This window comes from Hypanus sabinus, chromosome 19 (genome assembly GCF_030144855.1).
Source record: "Hypanus sabinus isolate sHypSab1 chromosome 19, sHypSab1.hap1, whole genome shotgun sequence".
Taxonomy (NCBI): Eukaryota; Metazoa; Chordata; class Chondrichthyes; order Myliobatiformes; family Dasyatidae; genus Hypanus; species Hypanus sabinus.
In genome coordinates, this window is record NC_082724.1 from 27,762,837 (window position 1) to 27,789,502 (window position 26,666).

Below are 26,666 nucleotides of genomic sequence, written 5' to 3' on the forward strand. Positions count from 1 at the left end.
AAAATCAACATAACACTGACAGAATTTAATGTATTGTTTAAATAGAGCTGCGAAAAAGTAACATTAGAGGACCCATATAAAGGCAGAAAGCAGCAAAAGAGAAAATGGATGCAGTCTGCCTGCATGTTTTGCATAGTTTGAAAGATAATAAGGTGCCAGTTACTTAATCAAACAAATGATTAATACTTCGTAAGACCAAGAAACCTTGTTATCAACAAAGCGCCAATTACTTGATTGAACACCTGAAATTAAAACATTTAGCATAAAGCAACTCAAGGTTGAATTTAAGAATGGAGACTATGTAAAAATTTCTTCGCTTCTTCAGGCTTCGTAAACCAAGAAACCTTATTATCAGAAGTAGTAACCTTGAGTTTAAACGGATCTCTGAGAGAAAGGCGACAGCCAAGCTTAAAAAGATCAGACATAACCTCTTTAAAAGCATGTCTAGCTCTTAGAACTTCCGGTGGATAATCTTGAACGATCCGAAACTGTTGATCACGAAATTGTAATATGCGTTTTTTCCTTGATTCACGAAGGATCTGTTTAATCTGATAGTCATAAAAGTGAATGATAATAGAGCGAGGTTTGGCAGGATCCCAATTAGGCGGGGTAACTCGGTGAACGTGCTCAAATTTTGGTAGTTCTGATAATATATCAGGGAATAAATCTTCCAGCATTTGAGCATAAAAATCGATAGGTTGATTACTCTCCAGTTTTTCAGGAAGCCCAAGAATTCTGATATTGCACCTTTGGTTCCTGGTCTCCAAATCTGTAAGTTTCTTCAGTAACGCGTCATATTTTTTAAGTTGTTCCTTAGAAATTTTCCTGAAACCTTCGATATCCTTCTGCAACACCGGCAGAGATTCTTCGTGTAGCTTAATACGAATTTTGTGGTCATTCACAGTCTGCTGTATACGTCCAAGTTCCACAAAAATGCTTTTGGTCTGAAATTTTAAGAGTCTCGCCCCACAGATGCTTCTCAACCATTTTCTGATTCTACTTCCACAGTAAAAACTTGTATAATTCTTGATACCATAAGAAAACCTTATGGTATGTCCCTTTAAACACACCTGGGTCCTTTTTGTCTCACATCTTTTAACCTCACAAGGTGATAGTTCCGAATCTTCCGAACCTCAAGGCCCAGGTTCCAACATTCCCTGCTAAGTATACTAGGGTCCCATTTCCAATGCTCCCTTTAAAGTTACCTGGTTCCTATTCCCAGTGCTCTTTTCTAAATTCACTTAGGTCATTGTTTTCATGAGTTCATGAGTTTTGCTGAGTTCACTAAAAATAAAACTGTTATGCTGTTCTGTCACATATAAGAAAAAGTGAATGAAAAGTGTGTGGAGTAAGGAATATCCAAATAGTCCAGAAAATCAGTAAAATTGGCATCATTAACTTCCATGGCTCCTGAGTTATTAGTTTTACTATATGTGGGAAATCTAGGAAATGTTCAGCTGGCTTTTCTGTTTGCAAAAGTAATGATTTAGTTGTGATTTTTTTTAGCAACCATGGGTGTTTATTGTCAGGTATTTTCAGTTTAACAAAATAGTTTGAAAAGTAAGTCATTTAATAATCACGTTTCAGAACTGTTTCAAAATCCATGCACCAATATGAAAGTGAAACTTCACTGTCTCTTAATTCCCCCCTCCCAATCCCAACTATAAATGTGTTTGGAAATGAGATTTAGAGGAAGAGCAAAATAGCTCATAAATGTGTGATTGTAGCAGGCAGGTGGTGCAGTAGAGGGTGATCCTATTTGCATTGCTCAGAAGCCACTGCATCATTTTGCCTGTAGGAAAACCAGGAAGTAATTTTACCCAGAATCGTGGCTTAATGTATTTCCAACCCCTGAAAAGATATTTATCTTCAGGCAGAACGAAATAGTTTGGAACTTTGTAATTCCCCACATGCAGTTACTAATCGAGGTTTTGAGAGAATCACATCATTGCTTATTAGCCAGAACAAAGTTGGATGCCAAACATCATAATGTTTTCACACCTTGTTTGTACAGAGGGGTTTCTAAAAGCCAAGAAGGTGGTTGACTGCATTGAATTTGCACCACAAGATAATGCGTGATGAACTGACAAGGGAAGAGAAAACAAATCCTATTAACTAGTCCGGTGTAGCTCTACATTGATGGCTAATTTGTATTAACAAATTTGAAAATCAATACACAGATGTCTGTTTATGTGGTGTTGCTATACATCTGAAATTTACAATTAAATTATTAGAAAGCAGATGTTTGAATACTTATTTATATCTATGCATATTAATGAGTTTTATAAAAGCTTGGAGTATTCCTTTTACATTAAATCTTCTTTGAAAAAAATGAGAATATAGCTCACTGTATGAAAGGTGCTAATTGCCAGTTGCCACGTCAACATTTAATCATTGCTTAATTTTAGTGGTTTAATTCAAAGCAATTCATGTGGCTGTTACAATGGACAATCTAGGCCACGCAGTTTATAATATGAAGTTCATTTCCAATTAACTCACATCTCCCAAAGTGACTTAATAATTCATAGTGAAATTCTGTTTTTGACCCTTGGAACTTGCTGCCATTTCTGCATTACTTCATATTATAAAAGTATGGTATTTTCACTAAATCCAGAAAGCATTACACCCCATTCTCACCTTGATATACCAGACAGTGATCTTCAAATGTTTTATGTTCCTACACAGAGCATGCACCACACACATAATGATAATGTGGGTGTTTTAGCATTGTTTCTTCTCCCCTATCAAGCAATAAATTATATTGATTGCTGTTATATATGGCAAGTGATGAAAAACATTTAGTTGTAGGATTGGAGAAGTTCATCATTTCAAGGTTAATGCAGTCCATTCTGAAATTGCATTTCAGACGTCTCATTGCTTTTCTTGCTCTTGTAATAGAGATAGTTTTTTGGCTACAAGCCAAATGCTTGGTGATAATCCAAATGGGTCATGTGTTTCTTATTGCCTTTCAGTATGCAGCAGCCCACCTGTGAATATGACCGTGCAACCTGTGAACAGGTCTGCTTTACTCGTCACGTGGAACAGACCAGAAACCATCTACCACCCTCCAATTATAAATTATCTAATCTCCTATAGCTGGACAAAAGATGAGGGAGAAAAAGAACAAACATTCACCAAAAAGAATGATCACAACCTGGTAAGTTCTACGTTTGTGCAAGAGTCTGGATCAGTTTGTTTTCAGTAAAAGAAACACAGTGATTCACAGTAAAATAAATGTAGTGATTCTTGCTGAACTCGGTACACTCTGTAGTGTTTCCTTCTGGTAAGATGGTGATGTGCTCAGATGCAGCAGCCTCCCTGGGCTAACCAAAGTTGTTTTTGTCTTTTTTTAATATCTTATTTACAATTGCAAGACATTGCTGGACATTAAGAGCTTCAAGTCTTGCAGGTCTACCCTGTCAGCAAAGAGCTGGACTTGGTGCAGACTGTGTTGCTGCCTGCTGCAGAAAAGTGTTGGAGTCAGTACGTGAAGGTGGCCTGCAGGAGGTGATTGCTTTCGACATTTTTCTTGTGATCGTAAAACGCTGTTGGAAATTGATAATGTAGAATACTGCAAGTCCAGTTCAGTTGGTGAGACCAGTGGGAAGGGGAGATATGTGGCCACAGTCATAGCGCAAACTAGGCCTCATGTTGCGGGCTTGCTTGTTGCAGGTGCCCACGAGCAGAGATGCTGGAGGCATTGTGACATGGCGTCCACCCTGGATTGGGGGCTGGCCCTCCTGTCAGTGCTGTTCTCCAGTATTCACTCGGTGGAAGACAAGCTAGATTACATGCTTATACATGTGTGCAGACTGATGAGGGCTTTCTCTTGTTGATACCAGCCATGCACCATCAATTTACAAGACTTACAGAATTTGTGTGACTGTATGTTTACTGCTATCTTCTATGTGTTATATACGCCTTGTGTTGTGCATGAATGTTGGTACTGTGTTTTGCACTTTAGCCCCAGAGGAACGCTGTTTCATTTGGCTGCATTCATAGAGATTCATATATGGTTGAATGTCATTAAACTTGAAATTGAACTTGAACCTATAAGGCATTAAGATGCATTTAGCACTTTGCTCAGATTTCATATTTAATCTCTGCCAGAATGAGAATGGGGCACCATGGTAGTGTAACAGTTAGCACAACACCCCAAGCTATAATAATGTCGGAGTTTGGAGTTCAATCCTGGATTCCTTTCTAAGGAACGTCTATACGTCCTCCCCGAAGAATGCATTAGTTTCTCCCTAGTGCTCTGTTTTCTCCCATAGTGCAAAGATGTACAAGTTAGTAGGATAGCTGGTCAATGTAAATTGTCTCATGATCAGATTATGGTTAAATCAGGGTTGTCGGGAGGTGCTGGGGCAATGTGGCTTGTAAGGCTGTAGGGCCTAATCCGTGCTGTATCTCTAAATAAAAAGAGTAAATAAATTATTCCCACATGGCGTGCTCCACAGACCATGGTGAAGTATGAAGGACTCTATGAATATCATGTTTAAATATGACTAACTTATCAGGTGATGTAGCATTGAAAATCAAAGGGGAGTGATTGAAATGGGATTACTACTGTGCTAGCCTGCACAACATTGTACTCCATTAGTCTTGTGCCAATTCCATATCTTTGAAGCATCAGTGGCTTTAGATGTATGCATTTATATTCTTCCAAGAATAAGGGGCATTTGTATCAACAGTCTGAAATATCATTTCCAGCAAACATATACTTAACTTTAAAAATTTAGATCATGTTATTTTTAAAGTAACACATGTATGAAATTCTGAAAAGATAATAAACTTTAAAAACATCTGACAACTCAGAAAAGCATAAGTCTGGCCTAGTAAGCCATAAACCTGAATCATTGCTAAATGATGAAGTTAAAGTCCTTAAAATAGCAGTGAATTTTTGAATTTTTGAGGAATGTACACCTGGGATATCTAACAAGTATGCATTTAATGGCCATGCTGGTTTTTCAGTTGCATCAGATAATGTGCAAGGTGAAAGTTACAAATTGGAGGAAGGCGGCCATGTAACAAGATCTGAGGAAGTGGAGACAACTCACTCAGCATAATTTTCTCTGATTGCTTTATGTCGTCCTTGTTTAAATCAGAAAATGTTGGTGTCTTATCATCCCTGTGATCCTTACTTGGCAATTTCAATTCTACCCACAAGAACCTGCATGACCCAAAAAAATATATATATTCGTTGTCACCACCCAGCATGGGCAAGAAGGCCACCCTTCTTGCAGGTGGCATTTCTATATTGTAATAATTAAGCTACCACAGTATTGCTAAAGCTATTTCTAATCTCTACGTTTTAATGTGTAAATTCAATAGCAGTTTCAATCGAGAAACACATGCAAATACAAGTGATGTCAGTCTGTCATCTTCAGAAACAACATTTTGCTGATAAAATCATCAGTGACCTCTGCTGAATGTCATGTGCTTTTTTGTATTTGGAAGGTAGGCATGAACTATAATCCACTGCAGATATTTTAGGCATGGCAATTGGAAGTGTAAGATGTATATTCAGATTAATTAAACTTTTTTAAAGTTTAAATGGATGTTCTTCACTCAGCACACAGGGTGCATGTCCAGGAATGAGAGAGCTAATGAAATTGCTACTAAATGGCACCATTATGCTATTATATACAGAGAGATGTTACTGGCAGCATTACAATACCAGGAACTTGGCAGAAATTCCTGCCATCCATGCTGCTGTGCTGTGAACGTGGCATGAACCCCTGCCCTCCCTGTTACAAGGCTGTACTGTAAACTGGGTAGAAGTCCAGCAATCCATGGTTCAGGGTGGAGGGGCTGCCTATGAGGATTGGTGTTGCACTAGCTGGGGTGAGCAGTGAGACAGGTCAGGACCGCATTCTGGCCTGCATTGTGAGCAGGGCCAAAGCTAGGAACCGGCAGCAACTGTTTCATGAGTGCGGTTCATACAGCTTTACCCACCTCCTCCTGTTCCAGAAGCTGCCAGCTCCTCCTCTCTTCAACTAATGGCACACCTCTCCCCAGTCCAGAGATTTCTCAATGGTAACAAATTCAAAGGCCAATGGCAAATGTTGTTAATGTAGAAAAATCACTGGTCTGGAGAGAGTTGTGCAGGCAAACATAGGTGGAGTCAGCAACTTCCCTGATATACAGTAAAAGGAAATAAGAGTGCCCATATGATCATGGAGCAGCCACTACCAATCCCGAGTAATGTCCCCACTCTCAGTGCTAGCCAAGGAGCCATGTTCCAGTGGGGAAAGACTGCACTGAAAACCTGGCCCACCCATCTGGCTTCACAAGTAGCTTCTCCATGTCAAATGATGAACTGTGAGAGCTTCACCAGAGGGTAGGGATTCACAACAGTGAACAGCAGTTGAAAGGGCAGGAGTTTGAGTCAGATTACTGGCTTGACAATGTACAACACAGTGAAGGCATCAGCAAGTCAGGCATCATCTATAGAGGGAAATTAAACAGTAACAACAGGGGTCAAAGATTCCCAGGCAGTTCTATGGAGACTGAAGTCTGCAGATTAGGAGATTAAGCAACAGAGAGTTCCTTTTTTCTTTAAATATTTTGGTTGAACTTTAATTTGTTATTTTTTTATTTTTATTTAGTTAACTTTATTTTAAAACATTTTTACTTGGATAATTTACAATAAACATTATGTCTCTAAATGTGAGAAAGGTAACCATAAGTTTACACTCCCAGTGAGGAAAGGGACTTCGTCATCTGTCATGCTAATCAGCCCCCATTATTGTGCGGATAATTTTACTCGAGTCCAGAAAATTTTGGGCCAGCAAGATTGGTCCTTAATATCAAGAGCACAGAAGACCATGCACAACTATTCCAGCGAGAAGGAACTGGCCCAACAAGATCTAGCCCGAACTAGCCTGCCTCTGCAACTGGATCTGTGACTTCCTGAGCAACAGAGTGCAATCAGTAAGGACAGGCAGGCAACAGGACCTCTGCTACAATTATTTTTAACACCAGATTGTGTCCACCACCCCCTACTCTACTCCCTGGTATGCTCATGACTACATGGCCAGACCCTGCCTTAACTCCATCTAAAAGTTTGCAGATGGTGCCAACATGGTGGGCCGTATCTCAAAAAATTAAGAGTCTGAGTACAAGTAGGAAATAGAGAGCTTAGTGGCATGGTGTCATATCAGCAAACTTTCCCTCAATGTCAACAGAACAAAAGAGTTGGTCATTGATTTCAGGAAGGGAATGGGGTACATATTCAATTGATTACATCCTTTCAGCAACATCTCTAGTCCGATTTCGCTGAGCAGTGGCACTACACAGGGCTGCATGCTCATCCCGCGGCTGTTCACACAGCAGGATTCAATTCAAACTTCTCATCAAGTTTGCGGATGACAAAACAGTGGTTGGCCTCATCAACGATGGCGAGTTGGAGTACGGAGAAGAAGTAAAGTGGCTGCTGGACAGATGTGAAAACAGCAACCCAAGTCTTGACGTGGAGAAGACTGAGGAAATGATTGTAGGCTTTAGGAAGGTGCAGATAAATCATCCCCTCTACACGTAGGTGCAGTAAGTTCCTGGAAGTTCACATCATGGATGACCACAATCTCACCTCCTGGAGTAAGAAGACACAACAGTGCTTCCTAACGTGATTGACGCAAGTGAGGCCCCCCCCGCCCCCAACTTAACTGAATTTTACAGGAGCACCACTGAAAGCGTCCAGACAAGCTGCATCTCTGTCTGGCATGGGAGCAGCAGAGCATCAGACCAGAAGGGCTTTGAGAATGGCCGAGAGCATCAAAGGGCCATCAGGGATGTTTATCAAGAGTGCTGCTTATTCAGGGACCTTGCTATTATCAAAAATCCTACCTATCCATCCAGCATCCTCTTTGACTTTCTCCCATTAGGCAGCAGACACCAGTTCATTAAGAAAAGAATGGTCAGGTTGGAAAACAATTTCTTCACTCAGGCTATTAGGCTCCAAAACTCCCTGTTGCATTGCATTCAATGTGTCACCGGTTAATTTGTTCAGTACCGTGCAATATCTAATTTATGCACTTTACTTTGTTTATTTACACATAATTCATTTGTTAATTTTATTCTTACTTTCCTAAGTTATTGTGGGCTATATGTGTCTTGTATGTACTATGGTGCTTTACACCCTGGTCCGTAGAAACATTGTTTCATTTACCTTATATATGTATATACTACATGTATATAGTTAAATGACAATAAACTTGACTTGACTTTAATTCATCCTTCTCCTCATCTCCTACTGCTGTTTATTTCCGGAATTTTAAATCTCATTTGTTGATGAGATGCACTGTGCTGCTGTCTAACTTAGGTCCCAGATGATCTGTTACCCTTACTACCCTGTCATTAGCTTTCATTCTCAGCAATTTTGTGGAGAAATCTGAAGAAAACAGCATTACTGCTGCAATGTATTGGCTCAGTAATTATAATAGTCTCTTTATCCTTCCTGGACAGCATTGTGCGCTCAAAATTTCTTGCTAGGCTCATTGCCAGATGTGGTTTTCTGTATTTGCTTTTAGTAGCTGGACTTCCCTGATATTCCATGTTGGTGATTACATTCCAAAATGCAAAAAAAAGTCCCATTTTGTCAGTTTGATAATTTTACTCATGCTTTAGGATAAGCAAATAGGAGGTAATTGGAAACATATCAGTGGACTGGTCTCACCTGAAGATTTCTGGGTTTATTTTACTGATAAACAAAGAATCTTTTAAAAACTCTATTTGCCTGAATATCCATATTAGTATACAACCAGTTAGATAGTTGGTCAGTGTTTGAATGTGATAATCATGAAGTTAAGATCCAAACTTTTACTTTTGCAGAACAGTTATTTATTAAAGGGTTACTCACTGCTGCACAAATATTAATTCAGGATCAAATGTCATCAACAAGGGGAAGTAGACCCTATTTCAGCCAATGTAGAACTATTTTTGCTGGGAATAATGAAATAATTAGAAAATTAACATATAGTTCCAACTTATGATTAACAGATGCTGTTATCTTCTCCAATTTCATACTGGGAAAAATTGTTTAACTACATAACACCTCATAGACCTGATTTTATTCTCACAAGTCAATGAATATGTTGTAAAAAAAAGATCACTCCCGACTTGTACATAGTTTTCGACTTTTGCTTGTTCTTTCTTTCCTCTCTTTTCTGTAAGTGTATACCTCAGATAAATATTATGTGGAGATTTCTGGCAAGTATGAATATATGATATATATGTACAGTATCTGAAATACATCTTATGGAAATGTTTGCTTAATGATGAATTTCACTCAAAAATTACCCCAAAAAATCAACAAATTGCTTTAGATAATTAGCTGGTGACACTGTTTCATAAGCAGGTACTTGAATAATGGAGTCATTGTATTGCTTGAACTGCTGATTGCTACATGAGGTAGTAATTAATCAACCATCATAAACAGACTAGCCCTGTCCATCCATTAACTCTCTCACATTCACAATGCAATTCTGTTAGCTTTAATTTTTGTGAGTTCTTTATATTATAATGAACACAAAAGTTTATGAAAGATTATTTTTGAGAACCGTTTCTACAGAATATTTCACAAGAAAATTACGTGTGCAAAATTAAGTGTAAAGTGAGTTGCACTGAAAGCAGGAATTCTGTTAAAAGATCCAAAGGTTCATTTACTATCAAAGTATGTATCTATATACAACTCTGAGATTTGTCTTCTCCAGATAGCCAAGAAATTCACAAAACAAAGAAAAACCATGAAAATCGATCAGATAAAAACACCAAACCCAACACCCCTCCCCGCACAAAAAAGAATGTCAATCCGATCATCAACCCTGCAGACCCTTCTTCCCTCACACAAAAAACCTAACAAAACAGAAAAGAACATCGATCCCAAATCCCCTTCCCCCCATCACAAAACACAACAAGAACATTAACCCCCTAACCCTCTCCCCTCGCACAACAAAAGGATAGTAATTTTGCATAAAAGAAGCACACTTATTGTTGGAATAAAGGAGGGGAAAGGATGATTTGTCTTGCAGTGTGAATGATCTGCAACTATTCATTTTTATTTCAATCAGTTGTTTTATGTTCAGCATTCTGCTCAACTGATTTAACTCAACTGCATTGAAATGTGGTTTCCTGGCTCAGTTTATAACTTAGCGTTTTCTTGATGTCTAGAGAAAGAGAGGAGAAATCCACCAGCTTGAAGGAGACAGAAGCATAGGTTAATCTGCCCTTCATCAGTGTCAATGATTCTTACCGGCCCAGAGGGATATTACAGACTAATGGAAGGCATTGCCAACAGTATAGGATGTTACATCTTGAAAGCAAAATGGGTAACATATTTATTTTTTGAATTAGCTACAGAAGATGTTCCAAGAGGACAATGAGTAATAATCAACTCGCTTTATATCTTTAATAGGATCATCGTGGCAATTTTCTTCTGCATAATCATTTGATAAATTCACATTTGATGCCAGCGTGGCTACCCCTAGTTTGACTTTGTGTTCTCTTATGATCTGCTTGGATCTGTGACGTCGTTGATCCTGGAGATCAGCACCCTTCAACAAAAGTAAAAGTTTGAGACCTGTTTTTTAAAAAATAAACACCCTCACCAATGTACTTTAAGTGAATGCCTCAGGCACTCATTTAGCTTTCAATTCAGCATCAAATGAAGGTTGTTACTTAGAATAAGTAGTTGGTTGCTTAGTTTATATTTCGTTAACCAGTGTTCCAAGTGAATGTCTTGATCCCACGAATAAATATGAGAGATGGAAGCCAATGAAACTGAGAAATCAACTGTGACTAAATCAGCACATATGGAGAGTCATTTTGGTACATGAAGCTGTTCTCTTTATTATCCAGGAAGACTTTGTGGACTGTGAATGGCAACATATTGCTAATATCGTTCATTATCTGAAGGATGCTAAAGTTACTTAAGATGAGGGACTAGTCAGTAGATAGGAGATCTATTGTAACAAAGACCAGGTATTTTAGATAACATACTTGAAATTCTGGAGTCAAGTCAGGCGGCATCTGTGGAGAGAAATAACCATTTGACATTTCAGGCCGAGACCTTTCACCAGGATTGTTGAGTTCCTCCATATTTTTGTGTGGGTTACAAGCTTTCCAGCATCTGCAAAATTTATTGTATCTAGGTATTTTTTGTGTTTAATTTGTATTTCATTAACCAAATGGTTTTTATAAATATGACTTTAATATCCTGTATTCTCTGTACAATAGTGATATTTTCCTTGTATCTTAACGCAGGACATTTTCTGCAGTGTTTGATTACTGCAGGTGTTAACTATGGTAGAACCAGTGGTTACAAATCAATAACTTGTCACTTTCTTCAGGATATCCCTAGAGAGGCAAGCAGCAGCATTCTGCTGTCAAGATTGTTTAAAGGCATTTTTGAAAAAAGCAGTACTTGGCATGTAAGGCTTATGCATTCTGTCCTCCTTTGAAAAGCAGAGTCTAAAAGGGAGCAATTTGATAAGATCTGAAGAAATAATTCATGGATTCTGACAGTTCAAATAAAATTCATGGATATGGTCACACCATATGAATGTGTTAATAGCTAGGAATTTAGGCATGAAGGAAAACAAGCAGGTGGCCAGTAAACCTTGGAGCTTCTACTCTCTCCTTCATCACTTCAAAGCCTGTGATTTTTGAATAATGGAAAAATAGGTTATTTATCTCTTGGAAAATTAGATGGCTTTTGTGCCTACGGTTGATTTGTGTGAATTGAAGGAACTCCTTTGAAATGAGATTGGAAACATGCAGCACTATCAATAACACACAACACCAGCGACCGAGCCAGCAGGAAGAGGATGTTGAATTTTACTCCCAAGTGCCCACTGTCTTTTAGCTTTGGTTATTCGATACTGCCTCCATCATTATGTTTAGAGCATGAAGTGGGAACAACCATCCACCTTGGCTACACCTTTTCCCACCTCCGCAACTGACAAAGCCGATAGGCATCTCAAATATTAGCAATGTAGCCAGAATCACAGAAAGCTCAATTGATCTTAGAAATGTGTGTTTACTTTGCTCTTTCAAGTCTCACTGAATATCAGAAAGCAAATTAAATAGGCATCAAATTGTTTTTACTTCCTGTGAATCATGAATATTTATGAATGAAATTGTCAGTGTACCTACCTGAAGAACCATTGACGGAAAGCTTTAGGTTTATGAGTTTAAATTGATGCTGTTATCAAGATTATTCAGAATAAGAAGGATTAAAAGTAATGATTACATCAGTAAAGGAAGGTCTGGGAAAACTGCAAGTTAAATCCTGTAATCAATTTTATCAGTGTAAGATGGGAAATTTTAAAGAATTGGTTAGTTGCAAATACTAATATTTAATTTTAATGTAACCAAGCAAAACTTAAATACTCTAATAGCAGGGACCAGTATTCTGGCTTTTCATTCCAACAATAAAAACAAAGAATGTTGGAAAGGCTCAGCTTCTCAGGAAGCATGTGTGAGAAGAGAAACATTTCATATTCGAGACACTTCACCTGACAGGCTGAAAAGTTAACTGTTTCTCTTTCCACAGATGCTGCCTGACCTGTTGTGCATTTCCAACAGTTTATTTTTCTTTCAAATTTTTAAGGCTTTTATTCATTTACAATGCTTCCAATAAATTCTACAACGTTTGTATAATAAATTGCCTCGATTCTTCTTTTATCTTGAAATTTATCAGCTTTGGTATTATTTTATTGAAATTCCAAATTATTTTCTTGTAGAAGTGCCAGGGCCTTCCAAAGCTATCAGACCTCTATTCCATCTGTTATTCATTTCTCACCATCTACTGTGGATTCTAGTTAATTGGGACATCTTGGGAGCAGTACATTTTGGCCCAATTAAGCAGCTGCTCCAATTAGCTGGTTTCATGGAAATAGTTAAAAAGGTATAAAAAGATAAACTGGGTAAAAAAAATTATGTACTTAAATGAAATACAGAACAGATTAGAACACTATCAATACTGCTGCAGTACTATAAAACTGTAATAGTTCCTAATACTTATTGATGGAGGAATTCATCTGTGTCACGTTCTTTTGATTGTAAATGAACAAAATCAGTGCAGACACCTAGTGCAGATAATCGACTGCTTTCATACAATGCAATTGAAGATTGCATCCTCCAAATCTTCATTTTCATTGTAACATTCAAGATTACTGTCAATACCTTCAAATTCTTTGTAGTTTCTAACTTGCTGAACTATCAAAATCATTTCCTTTACACTCCCAGCCAAGCCTGAATGCTTGAAACTGCAGTGAGCAAAACAGATCAAATTGTCTTACTGCTTTTTTCTCAACAGTGGAAAAATTATCACTGCTTTTTGAACAAAAACACACGCAACTGGCACTATTTGAAACTGTTCACTTGAAGACACTGTGTTGTGTCTTAACAGCCATGCAAGAACACATGACTGATGCTAGTTAGAAACTGTTTGGTAACTGTCTCCTGTCCCAAATAAATGCATAGTGTCCCAATTAAATGAAGGAATTCCCAGCTATTTTCTCAATTAGTTTTTGTTCTTTAAGTGTTGTCCCAAATAAGCAGCTGCCCCAATTAACTGGAATCCACAGTATAACAAAAACAACTAACTGCATTAATAATTAACAATTAATGCATTGCTGTTTATAAGAACATAATGTGGCAATTTGGCTGCTAAGTGTCGTACTGTACACCAGTGGCTACTCTTGAGATATTGCATTGACTATAAATACGTGAAATTATTGAGGTCCTGAAATAAACCAGATAGCTGCAAACTTTCTTTAAAAAACATCATTATATTAGTGTATACAGAAAAATCAGAACTACAGTCTGCATTCTGTCCTTGGATTGCCATTCTGTATAATGGATCAGATTTCATCTTTTCATTATCCTTGAAGTTCTCTTTCTTTTACTTTCAATTCTGTTTTCATTTTATTCAAAAATCTTGTTATCTGGGTTGCACTAATGATGCATATTATGAAATCTTCTAGGAATCCATCAAACTTGTCAATACAATGATGCATTGCTGTGTTCCCTGGTGTCATAATTGGCTATTCTTTTACAGATCCTTATCTAAACTAAATAGAATGCTGTCAGTATGGGAAGATGGTGGCACAAAAAAAAGACAATTTTACTAACTTTTCATTATTTTAATTGTTTTTACTGGGGAAAATTTGATGAAGCGATTTGAATAGAGCTGCTGACATAATGAGCTATTATGGACCCACGTGAGAAAACTGCGTAATTTATATTGCTTACACTAAGGATAAAACTTTAACTATTGTGGCTTTGTGGACTAAGTAAGATTATGCTGTTGTTACACAAGCTAGTGGGTTATAAAAGAAAGCTAAAGCAATCATTGCAGTCCTTGTTAGTAAAGCCCATTCAGCATGTAATGGAATTGGTCAGTTAACAAAATAGTTTTTTGCACAATGCTATTAAATAGTCGTATGTCCCCTCATGAAGAAGTGAACTCTCTTGGTGATTTTTCCACATACTTGGTTCTGAGATTTGCTATTATACCATAATATAGTGATTGATAAGCTGGAGATTTTATTTCAAAAGCATTTTTAAACAGTTACTTCCCTGAAGATCATTCACATCTGTTCTCTTGAACGCATAGACTTAAAAATTCCTTACTATATGATAACTTCAAAATCTTATAAGAATTATAGTCAGCAATCGTCGTCATAAGCTGCACAATCAATTTATAGAAACAACCCATTTAATAACTAGAGATATTTTGGGGCAGACCTTTTCTCCTATGTTGGTGATGGGCACAAGGAATACATTCCTCTGACAGCCACTAGGATATTGACGATGTTGTATTATCAGTGTACTGCTGAAGCATGTACTGAAGGAACGGTGCTGTAAGATAGGCTATTCACGTCAGTTACCGAAGTGAGCATAAAGTTCAAGTAAATTGGCTGATTGCAATCCAGTAAACCACTGCAGGTTAATCACAGGTCATGATTCCTGAACCAATTTTCAGGGGTTATATTTTTAGATTGCAAAATATTTAACATGTTCCTGCAGTAAAATGCTAACATCCTCAAGAAACAAATGCCTTTTTATTTTGGATTATGATTAAGAGTCATAGAGCACTACAGCACAAAACCAGACATCTAGGCCCATCTAGTCCATGCCGAACTGTTATTCTGTCTACTCGCATAGACTCATACCTGGACCATAGCCCTCCCATGCATGAACTTATCCATACTTCTCCTAAATGGTCCAATTGAACCCACACCCAACACTTCCACTGGCAGCTCATTCCACACTCTCACCACCCTCTGATGAAGGTTTTCCCTTATGTTCCCCTTAAATATTTCACCATTAATCTGCAACCTCTAGTTCTCGTCTCACCCAACCTCTGGAAAAGGCTCGTTTGCATTTACCCTATCTATGCACCCTCACAATTTTGTATACTTCCATTAAATCTTTCCCTATAACTCAGGTCCTCATTTCCAGCAACAATCTTGTAAATTTTCTCTGTTCTCTTTAATTCTTATTGATAACTTCCCTGTAGATAGAACTTCACATGGTATTCCAAATTTGTTCTCACCAAAGTCTTATACAACTTCAACATAATGTCCAATTTCCTATATTCAATACTCCGATTTATGAGGGACAATGTGCCAGAAGTTGTCTTTCTCACCCTATCTATGTGACACCACTTTTAAGGAATTGTGAATCTTAATGTTCTAACATCTGTACGTTCTAACATCAAGGAATATTGCCACAAAATGGATCTGCACCTTAACCTGAAGAAGACTAAGATTATGATTACTGGCAGCATGACCAATTTCAGTGTCGATGGAGAGGAAGTTGAAGTGGTTGACAGTTTCAATTTACTTGGATCAATGATTAACACCGAAGTGGTAAGCAGTCAAGAAATCCAACAAAAAATCGCCCTTAGCAGAGCAGCTATGAAAGATTTAGAGAAGATCCTCAGGGACAGGAATCTATCTCTATATACAAAGATCCGACTTGTGCAGGTGATGGTGTTCTCAACAATGTTATATGGATGCAAAAGCCGGACTGTAAAGAAGGATTGGTGCCTTTGAACTGTGGTGCTGGAGAAGAATATTATACATCTTGTAGATCTCTCACAGAACCTACCAATCCTCAACAACATCAAACCAAGTTTCTCTCTAGAGGCTCAAATGACAAGACTTCGCCTATTGTACTTTGGGCACATCTTGCAAAGGAACAGCTCCCTGGAAAAGGATATCATGCTCAGCAAAGTGGAAGGCAGCCAATCTGATGGATGGACACAATATGGACAGCAATGAATGCAGCGTTATCAACAATTAGCCGCCGTTGCGAGGATTAAAAATTTATTTAGGGCAGCTATCATAGGGTCGTCATGAGTCAGCGATGACTCGATGGCACTTAACAACAAAAACAATGTTCTGCTGCACTTCTTATTTAAGTTGACAGAGTTCTGGATTTTGACACTAAACATAAGAAATAAGTTTGTAAGGAATTTGGTGTATCATAAAAGATACCTAGCTGACAGAATATTGGTTACTCAAACAGCACGACATGTGATAGACCTGAGCCTATCACCTCCTGTGTTTTCCCCATGCCCATCCTTATCTTTTCTATTTATGAGTCTGATCTCATTGGACTGAATGAAGTGTCCTGGGTTTTTGAGGCTTAGTGTGAATGACAACAGGGTCTCCTTGGTGCTCTGAAGTTCCATTAATGCTGATAGCTTTCAAAGCCTCACAGTGGTGGAGGCAGTTACGATAAGGTCTTTTAAGAGGCTTTTAGTTGGATAGGTACATGGAGCTTAGAAAAATAGAGGTCTATAGATAAGCCTAATAATTTCTGAGGTAGGGACATGCTCGGCAGAACTTTGTGGGCCGAAGGGCCTGTACTGTGTTTTCTATGTTTCTAACTGTCAAAACTGTTGATGACTTTTAATTGTTGCATTGCACACAAAATGCTGGAGGAACTCAGCAGGCCAGGCAGCATCTATGGAAAAGAGTATAGACAACGTTTTGGGTCAAGACACTTCATCAGGACATGAGGAGTCAGAGTTAGAAGGTGGGAGGAAGAAACGCAACATGGGTGGAGTAGGGAAAATGGGTGGTTGGTGGGGAGTGGAGGGGTGAAGTAAAGAGCTGGGAAGTTGATTAGTGAAAGAGATGCCTGGCTGGAGAAGAGGGAGTCTGGTAGGAGAGGACAGAAGGCCATGGAAGAAAGAAAAGGAGAAGGAGCACCAGAGGGAGATGATAGGCAGGTAATGAGATAAGGTGAATGAGGGAAAGGGGATGGGGAATAGAGAGGGCAGCATTATTGGAAATCAATGTTCATGCCATCAGGTTGGAGATTAACAAGATCGAATATAAAGTGTTGCTCCTCTACCTGAGTGTGGCCTCATCATGACAGTAGAAGAGGCTGTGGATTGACATGTCAGAATGGGAATGGGAGGTGGAATTAAAAGGAGTGGCCACTGGGCGATTCCGCTTTTTCTGGTGGACAGAGTGTAGGTTCTTGGCAAAGCGATCTCCCAATCTATGTCAGGTCTCGCCAATATACAGGAGGCCACACTGGGAGCACTGGCTGGAGTGTAGATGACCCAAACAGACTCACAAGTAAAGTGTCGCCTCACCGGAAAGGACTGTTTGGGGCCCTGAATGGTAGTGAGGGAGGAGGTGAAGAGGCAGGTGTAGTCCTTGTTCCACTTGAAGGATAAGTGCCAGGAGGGATATCAGTGGGGAGAAACGAATGGAAAGGGAGTAGGAAGTCCCATAGGGCATGATCCCTGTGGAAAGCAGAAAGTGGCAGAAGTGGGTGTATGGAAAGATGTGCTTGGTAGTGGAATCCCATTGCAGATGATGGAAGTTGCGGAGAATTACGTGCTGGACGCAGAGGCTAGTGGGGTGGTAGGTAAGGACAGGAGGAACCCTTTCCCTGGTAGGGTGGCCAGAGGATGGGGTGAGGGCAGACATGTGAGAGATGGAAGAGATACAATTGAGAGTAATGTCGATGGTGAAGAAAGTAAAGCCCTTTTCTCTGAAGAAGGAAGACATCTCCTTCATTCTGGAATGAAAAGCCTCATCCTGAGAGTAGATGTGGTGGAGATGGAGAAATTGAAAGAAGGAAATGGCATTTTTTAAAGTAATAGAGTAGGAAGAGGTATAGTCCAGGTAGGTGTGAAGATCAGTGGGTTTACAACAGAGATCAGTAGATAAGCTGGCTGCTGAGATAGAGACAGAGAGATTGAGAAAGAGGAGGGAGATGTCAGAAATGCACTAAGTAAATCTGAAGGCAGATTGGAAGTTGGAGGCAAAGTTAATGAAGTCAGCGAGCTCCACTTGGGTGTGGGAAGCAGCACCAATGCAGTCATCGATGCAGCATAGGAGAAGTTAAGTGACATCAGTGTAGGCTTGGAACATCGACTGTTCCACCTAGCTGGCAAAAAGGCAGGGAGAGCTGGGACCCATGGGAGTACCCATGGCTACATCTTTAGTTTCAAGGAAGTGGGAGGAGCCAAAGGAGAAATTATTCAGTGTGAGATCAAGTTCTGCCTGATGGAGGAGAGTGTTAGTGGAGGGGAACTGGTTGGGTCTGGTGTCCAGAAAGAAGAAAAGAACTTTAAAACCTTCCTGGTGTGGGGTGGAGATGTATAGGGACTGGACATCCATGGTGAAAATAAGATGCTTGGGGCCAGGGAACTTGAAATAATTGAAAGATCCAGAGTGTGTGAAGTGTCACGGATGTATATAGGAAGAGATTGAACCTGGGGAGATAAAATAGAGTCGATGCATGCAGATATGAGTTCATTGGAGCAGGAACAAGCAGAAACAATGGGTCTACCAGGACAGACTGGTTTGTGGATCTTGGGGAGGAGGTCGAAGTGGAAGGTGTGGGGTGAGGGGACAGTGAGGTTGGTACATGGGAGATTCCCAGAGTTAATAAGGTTGGTGATGGTGTGGGAGACAATGGCCCGGTGCTCCTTACTAGGATCCTGTTTGAGGGGTAAGTAAGAAGAGGTGTCTGAGAGTTGTCGCTGGGCCTCAGTAAGGTAGAGGTCAGTCCGTCAGACTACTACAGCATGCCCCTTATCCTCGGGTTTGAGGGTGAGGTTAGGATTAGTGTGGAGGGAGTGGAGAGCAGTGCATTGAAAACTAGTGTGATTGGAATTGGAGAGAGGAGTGGTGAAATCGAGATGGCAGATGTCCGTTGGCAGTTAGCAATGAAAAGATCCAAAGCAGGCAGAAGATTAGAGTGGGGTGACCAGGAAGAGAAGGAGGGTTGGAGATGATGGAAGGGGTCATTGGTGTGGGTGGGAGAGTCCTTGCCAAAGAAGTAGGGACAGACGGTTCACCATTCCCCATTCCCTTTTCCCTCTCTCACCTTATCTCCTTACCTGCCCATCACCTCCCTGTTGTACTCCTCCACTTTTTCTTTCTTCAATGGCCTTCTGTCCTCTCCTATCAGATTCCCCTTCTCCAGCCCTGTATCAACTTCCCAGCTCTTTACTTCACCCCCACACTTCCGGTTTTACCCATCACCTTGTGTTTCTATCCCACCCCCCGCCCCACCTTCTAACTCTGACTCCTCATTGTTTCTCTCCAGTCCTGCTGAAGGGTCTCAGCCTGAAATGTCAGCTGTACTCTTTTCCACAGATGCTGCCTGGCCTGCTGAGTTCCTCCAGCATTTTGTGTGTGTCGCTTTCGTTTCCAGCATCTGCGGATTTCCTCGTTTGTGAAGGAATTTTGATTGTTCTTTGTTTCCATGCTATTGCGGAGAATTCAATTGATAAAAATAAAACCATAAAAAATTAACATTTTAAAGAGAGTCAAACTAACTATTTTTGATAAAAGGATTTGCCTTTTTATGCCAGACAACCACAGCCTTACACTCCTTTTTGAAATCAATGGTTTATGAATCATGTGCTTTTCCCCAGTGTAAATGCTGGATGATTTAAGCATTCTCTACTCTTGATGGATGCAAACTCCATTCGCCTTTTCATACTTTTGGGAATTCTGACAACACAAGCACAGATGTCTGGAATTGCATATTTTTAAATAGCTTAATGCCATTGCTTTTGTTCAGAACTGCCAGTAAATTCTGGTCCATAATATATTTCAATGTTAAACTATACCCTTACCCCAATAGGCAATTAAGTATGCAATTTCGAGCTAAAGCAAGCAATCTTGATTCATTTGTGTTGTTCAGTGAAGTAAATAATAATATAGCAAAAGGTTTATTTTCCCCCTATACATTTTCTATACAGATGCTTGCCGAGAGGTAATGTTGCAGCTATATAACACCCTGGTCAGACCCTACTTGCAGTACTGTGCTCAGTCCTGGTCGCCTGACTACAGGAAGGATGTGGAAACCATAGAAAGGGTGCAAAGGAGATTTACAAGGATGTTGCCTGGATTGGGGAGCATGCCTTATGAGAATGGGTTGAGTGAACTCGGCCTTTTCTCCTTGGAGCGAGAGAGGATGAGAAGTGACCTGATAGAGGTGTACAAGATAATGAGAAGTATTGATCGTGTGGATAGTCAGAGGTTTTTTCTCAGGGCTGAAATGGCTAACATGAGAGGGCATCGTTTTGAGGTGCTTGGGAGTAGGTACAGAGGAGGTGTTGGGTAAGTTTTCTACTCAGAGAGTGGTGAGTGCGTGGAATGGGCTGCCGGTGGTGGTGGTGGAGGCAGAAACGATAGGATCTTTTAAGAGACTCCTGGATGGCTACATGAGCTTAGAAAAATAGAGGGCTGTGGGTAAAGCCTAGGTAGTTCTATGGTAGGGAAATGTTTGGCATAGCTTTGTGGGCCGAAGGGCCTGTATTGTCTGTAGGTTTTCTATGTTTCTGTGTTTCTCATATTTTAGAAATTCAAGAAATTCTGTAAATGCTGGAAATCCAAAACACACCTGTCATGATGAAGGGTCTCGGCACGAAATGTGGACTTTTTACATTTTTCAATAGATGCTGCCTTCTCTGCAAAGTTCCTCTGGCATTTTGTGTGTGTTGCTTCTCAGATTTTAACTCTTTTTCATCATCTTTCTTCAACACTGCTGGAATGCACAAAGCACAAAAAATATTAAAGGAGCTAAAGCTGTTAACAGTGGGTCAGCTTCAGAAAAGAAAGCTTGAGGACAAGTTTTAAACAATGCTTGAAGTCATTTTAGGATTCAGTTTCCATTCATTTTGGAAATTCTTTTGTCTTCTGTTTTTTTTTCCAGTAACTGGGGTTAAAGTGCTAGGAACGATAATGAAAGTTGATTGGCATTTGAAATTTTGATGTAGTCGTGCTCATTAACTTTAGGAATTGTGCAATGTTTTCAATTACATATCCAAGAGTTAGACTAAACTTGGCAACCTGCTGCCAGATTATTGGCAAATATTTATGAAATATTTTGCAGCAGACTTTGTCAATGTTACATGCCAACTCTGAATTCAATCCTGACATAGTTTTGGATGTTCCATCTACACACAGGCATTCAAACTATTTTACTAATAGCTGTCCAGGGAATCTACCATTAACTGGTATGCCAAGTGGCTGTCATACTCCAATATGTGAACTGCGAAGACCATATTGAGCAAAAATAAACACAGGGAAACATGTTTCCTAGAATAGGGCACTCTTCAAAAACATGGACTTGTTTTGGAGCCTCGCCTACTGCCATTCGTGTGTAGCATGTTTTATAAAACCAGGTGTCATTGCACACTATTGCTACATAACCATGATTTTCCTTTGGATAGACACAGCTGTATTCATCAAAATTAGCTTTTTTACCGCATTGTCAGAATTTAAAAAGCTTGCATAAATACTTCGACTCAAAACCGGACACTGTTAACTGGTTATTCATGTGGTGTGTTTTATTGTTGCTTAATCATAGTAAACAGGAGACATTGATATATGTGTTTACAAATCTAACCCCTTGTCTCTGAACCATATTTATATTGAATTTTTAAGTACTTTTCTAACTTTACAAATTAATATTTGTATTTTGCTGGGTAAAGTTATTATTTGAATAAATAGGTGCTCGCTGAGACTATTAATTATGTTTGCCAGTATTTAAAAAGACTGCTTGATTTGAACCCCAACTAGTGAAACCAAGCAGAGGCTGTATGTAAAATCATCCACAGTTTGGAGGTTTTTACAGTCTGTAATTGTAATTATCCCTACAATTTGAAGCTTAAATTATAAGAAGTAATTTACATGTTTGTATTTCTAACACAGGAAGCGATTATCAATCATGTGTCCCTGGATAAACTCTACCTGTTTCGTGTACAAGCTGTGTGTCAGAATGATCTACGAAGTGATTTTAGCCAGACAATGCTATTTCAAGGTGAGCGAACATGGAAATACAAAGATTAGATTTTAATGTCTGGATTTATTTAAACTTAATAAATGGCCTACTTCTGGTGATCAACAATGTGAGGTGAATGTAAATACAAATTCTCTTTCCTTTCCCCTTCCATTATTGGGCTTCCTCTTGTAATTTTGTCATCTGCATGTAGAATTGCATAAATCTAATTAATATGAAGTGCAACAAATAATTATAAAAGCAAGGAGGCTTGCTGATAGGTTTGTAAATGACTGATTTGGTGAGAAGAAGTTTTTGAATCAGTTTCATAACACTCCATTAAAGAAAACATAAAGCATGTTCTTGGCACATACAATTTCACTGTACCACATTGGATCATGGCTGACAGTTGTGTATGTTTGTATATTCCATGACTTCGATCATTCAGAAAGTCTGGAGGCATGGGATCCAGGGAAACTTGGCTGTTTGGATTCAGAATTGCCTTGCCCACAGAAGGCAGGGGATGGTAGTAGACGGGATGTATTCTGCCTGGAAGTCAGTGACCAGTGGTCAGGGATGCAGGGATCTGTTCTGGGATCCCCTGCTCTTTGTGATTTTTATAAATGACCTGGATGAGCAAGTGGAAGGGTGGTGGTGTTGTGGATAGTGTGGAAAGTTGTTGTAGTTTACAATGGGGCATTGATGGAATTCAGGGCTGGACTGAGAAGTGGCAGATGGAGTTCAATCTGGAACTCCACTTTAGAAGGTCAAACTTGAAGGCAGAATACAGGGTTAATGGCAGGAGATTTAGCATTGTGGAGAAACAGATGGACATCCATACATCCCTCAAAGTTGCAGGGCAAGTTGACAGAATGGTTAAGAAGGCATGTGGTGTGTTAGCCTTCCTGAGTTGGGAGAATTGAGTTCAAGATCCACAAAGTAATTTTGCAGCTGTATAAAACTCTGACGCGACAACACTTGGAGTATTGTGTTCAGTTCTGATCACTTCGTCATAGGAAGAATGTTGATGCTTTAGAAAGAGTGCAGTGGAGGTAGACCAGGATTTGTCTGGATTAGAGAGCATATCTTATGAGGATAGGATGAGCAAGCTAGGACTTTTGAAGAGCAGAAGGATGATAGGTGAATTGAGGTGATAAGAGGTATAGATGGAGCAGACAGCCAAAGACATTTTCCCAGAGTGGAAATGGTTAATGCGAGGGGGCATAATCTTACAGTGATCGGAGGAAAGTATGGGGGGATGTTGCAAGTAGGTTTTCTGCTCAGAGAGTGGTGGGTGTGTGGAACACACTGCTGGGGTGGTGGTAGAAGCGGGTACATTAGGGACACTTAAGACACTTAGATGAAAGAAAATGCAGGACCATGTGGAAGTGAAGGATTAGATTGATCTCGAAGTAAGTTAAAAGGTTGGCACAACATCGTGAGCCAAAGGGCCTGTACTATGCTGCACTGTTCTATGTTGTATTTTCTTCCTGATTGCCTTGAATCTCCTAACACAGGTGGGCATCTGAGCTGGTCCTCTGCAGCTTAGCAAACATTCTTGACCTGAAATGTATATATCCCTGAAAGTTACAGGACTGTAGTGCAGGGCCCTTATTTGATCAACTTTCTACATTTTAATTGTGAAGCAACAGATGACTAAAAGATCCAAAACCCTCATATTTACCCTTGACTAAAAGACTGTGATCAATTACCTTTAAGCATCCAACTCACATCATAAAGGCATTCAAAACACTTCTAGCTCAGTCCCTATCTGAGCCTTCTCATTTCCTCTCTCTCCACTCAGTTTCAGGCTACTCATACCTGGTATTCTTTTCTTTATACCGTTGTCTAAGTTTAGAACATTAACAGCATTGTTTTGTTGGGTATATGCTGTATGTTAGTCTATGTCTTTCTCATATCTGGTACCCTGGCAATTTAAATTTCATGAGTACATGAAAGAAGAAAGACACATTGAAAATGGTAAACTGTAGTTGGGGAAGAAAGCTAAAGTTGCACCATCTATGCAGCTGTAGATCAGTACAGGAGTGAGATATGCCAACTAGTGGAGTGGTGCCGCAGCAACAACCTGGCACTCAACCTCAGTAAGACGAAAGAGCTGATAGTGGACTTCAGGAAGGGTGAGGCGAAGGAACACGTACCAGTCCTCATAGAGGGATTAGAAGTGGAGAGAGTGAGCAGCTTCAAGTTCCTGGGTGTCAAGATCTCTGAGGATCTAACCTGGTCCCATCATATTGATGTAGTCATAAAGAAGGCAAGACAGTTAGCTATACTTTATTAGGAGTTTGAAGCGATTTGGCCTGTCAACAAATACACTCAAAAACTTCTATAGTTGCACCGTGGAGAGCATTCTGACAGGCTGCATCACTGTCTGGTATGAAGGGGCTATGACACAGGACAGAAAGAAGCTGCAGAAGCTTGTAAGTCTAGTCAGCTCCATCTTGGGTACTAGCCTACAAAGTATCCAGGATATCTTTAGGAAGCAGTGTCTCAGAAAGGCAATGTCCATTATTAAGGACCTCCAGGACCCAGGACATGCCCTTTTCTCACTGTTGCCATCAGGTAGGAGACACAGAAGCCTGAAGGTACACACTCAGCGATTCAGGAACAGCTTCTTCCCTTCTGCCATCTGATTCCTAAATGGACTTTGAAGCTTTGGACACTACCTCACTATTTTTAATATACTGTATTTCTGTTTTTGCACATTTTTAATAATCTATTCAATATATGTAATTGATTTACTTGCTTATTTATTATTATGTTTTATTTATTATTTTTTTCTGTCTCTGCTAGATTATATATTGCATTGAACTGCTAAGTTAACAAATTGCACGTCACATGCTGGTGATAATAAACCTGATTCTGAAGTATGTTGAGGACATTGTAAATTTAGGACATTTCAATCCTGAGCAACACACACAAAACACTGGAGGAACTGAGCAGGATCAGGCAGCATCCATGGAAATGTATTAACAGTCGACGCTTCGGGCCAAAATCCTTCTTCAGGACTGGGAAGGAAGATGTCAGAATAAGAAGATGGGAGGGGTGGGGGAAGGAGGGCAAGTTAGAAAGTGAAAGTTTTCAATCTTGCACCTTCAGTTGCTTGTTTTAAAGAGAAGTCTTCAGTTTTATCCCTCTCTTGAGAATTAGTAGCCGAGCATCATCCTTCCTCTTATTCTCTGCCATAACTTACAGTGACAGATTTTATTCTTGTCAAATGCTGAGCTTAATAATGAAATGGTTTCATTGTCAAATGACAAAAGTGTAGCTATCTGCTCTTCTGCAGACTCATTATGTACTATTATAAAGCTGCACTTGGACTCACATTAAATTCTGTAAATAGCAAGTGGATGACATAGCTTCCAGATTTAGATGGATGTATGCTGGGTAGCAATCCATATAGAAGAACGACAAGTGAAGTAAATTGAAATCAGATTCAAGTTGGTATATAATAAACTGCAATTTTAACAAAAACACAAGAACATTAAACTTATAAGGTGATTCAAATGGGAAGGAAGCAGTTGTTCAGTGCAAATCCAGTGATGCCTGACCAAAATGCATCATTTTATAATTGCCATGCATTCACTGATAGAAGGATGCACATGCGGTGACCGTCACACCTTTTGCTATTGGGTGCGGGGAAATGTGCCCAACAAAGGTCACCAGCTGGAAAAAAAGATGGTAAGCTGCAATGGCATGTTAGTGCAAGAGGTTTTATTCGGTGCCAGGTGAAAAGAATGCAAAAGCTGCCCAAAAGTTGTGAAGCAAAAAAATCTTTACAAGTAGACAAATGAAAAACGAACATGTATGTAGAAAGATTTACAAATATACAGAGGCTTTCTCCACGACACACTTTGTCTTTAACTTTCCAATATAACTATTCGCCAACGATCCAATCTAACCTCCACACCACTCTAGCAAAGCCAGACTGAGCATTTAAATCTGCCCCTGCCTGGCCTAGAAGGAACAGGAAATTCTACTGTTGGTAGGGGGAGCGGGGGTGGGGAGGGGAGGAATCACGTGACTAGACCATAATAATTATTTCAAAAGCAGAATTGGAACATTTTAAACAGGAATTCTAACATCGTACAGTTTCGTTCCACAACAAATGCCTTAGTTAAAACATAGATTAGTGTCCAAGTGCTCAGATGAATATAAAAAAATAATGCCTCCCCACCAGTGGTGTTGCCTGTGTAAGTTGTCGTGTGCTTACCCTCACTAACCCAGGCATTATTTTAGGACGCCCTAAACAGTCCTTCGGGTCTTTTGGGGCTGTTCTGCTGTCTACAAACCGATGTAACAGTGTGAGCGAAAAAATAAATGAAACTATTTGGAATGCCTGCGTCTAGAATCCTTACTTTTCTGAGTTATAA

General features: G+C 39.6%; 1 protein-coding gene across 6 annotated transcripts in view; it reads left to right on the plus strand.

Annotated features, from left to right (window-relative positions):
* The window catches only part of LOC132377830 (receptor-type tyrosine-protein phosphatase gamma-like), a 671,456-nt gene that overhangs the window by 497,642 nt on the left and 147,148 nt on the right, over positions 1 to 26,666 (plus strand). For all 6 annotated transcript variants that reach the window (XM_059944246.1, XM_059944241.1, XM_059944240.1 and 3 more), the window contains 2 exons: positions 2,973 to 3,157; positions 22,209 to 22,317. In XM_059944246.1, coding sequence (XP_059800229.1) covers positions 2,973 to 3,157; positions 22,209 to 22,317 — 294 coding nt within the window. The remainder of the gene's footprint in view (positions 1 to 2,972; positions 3,158 to 22,208; positions 22,318 to 26,666) is intronic.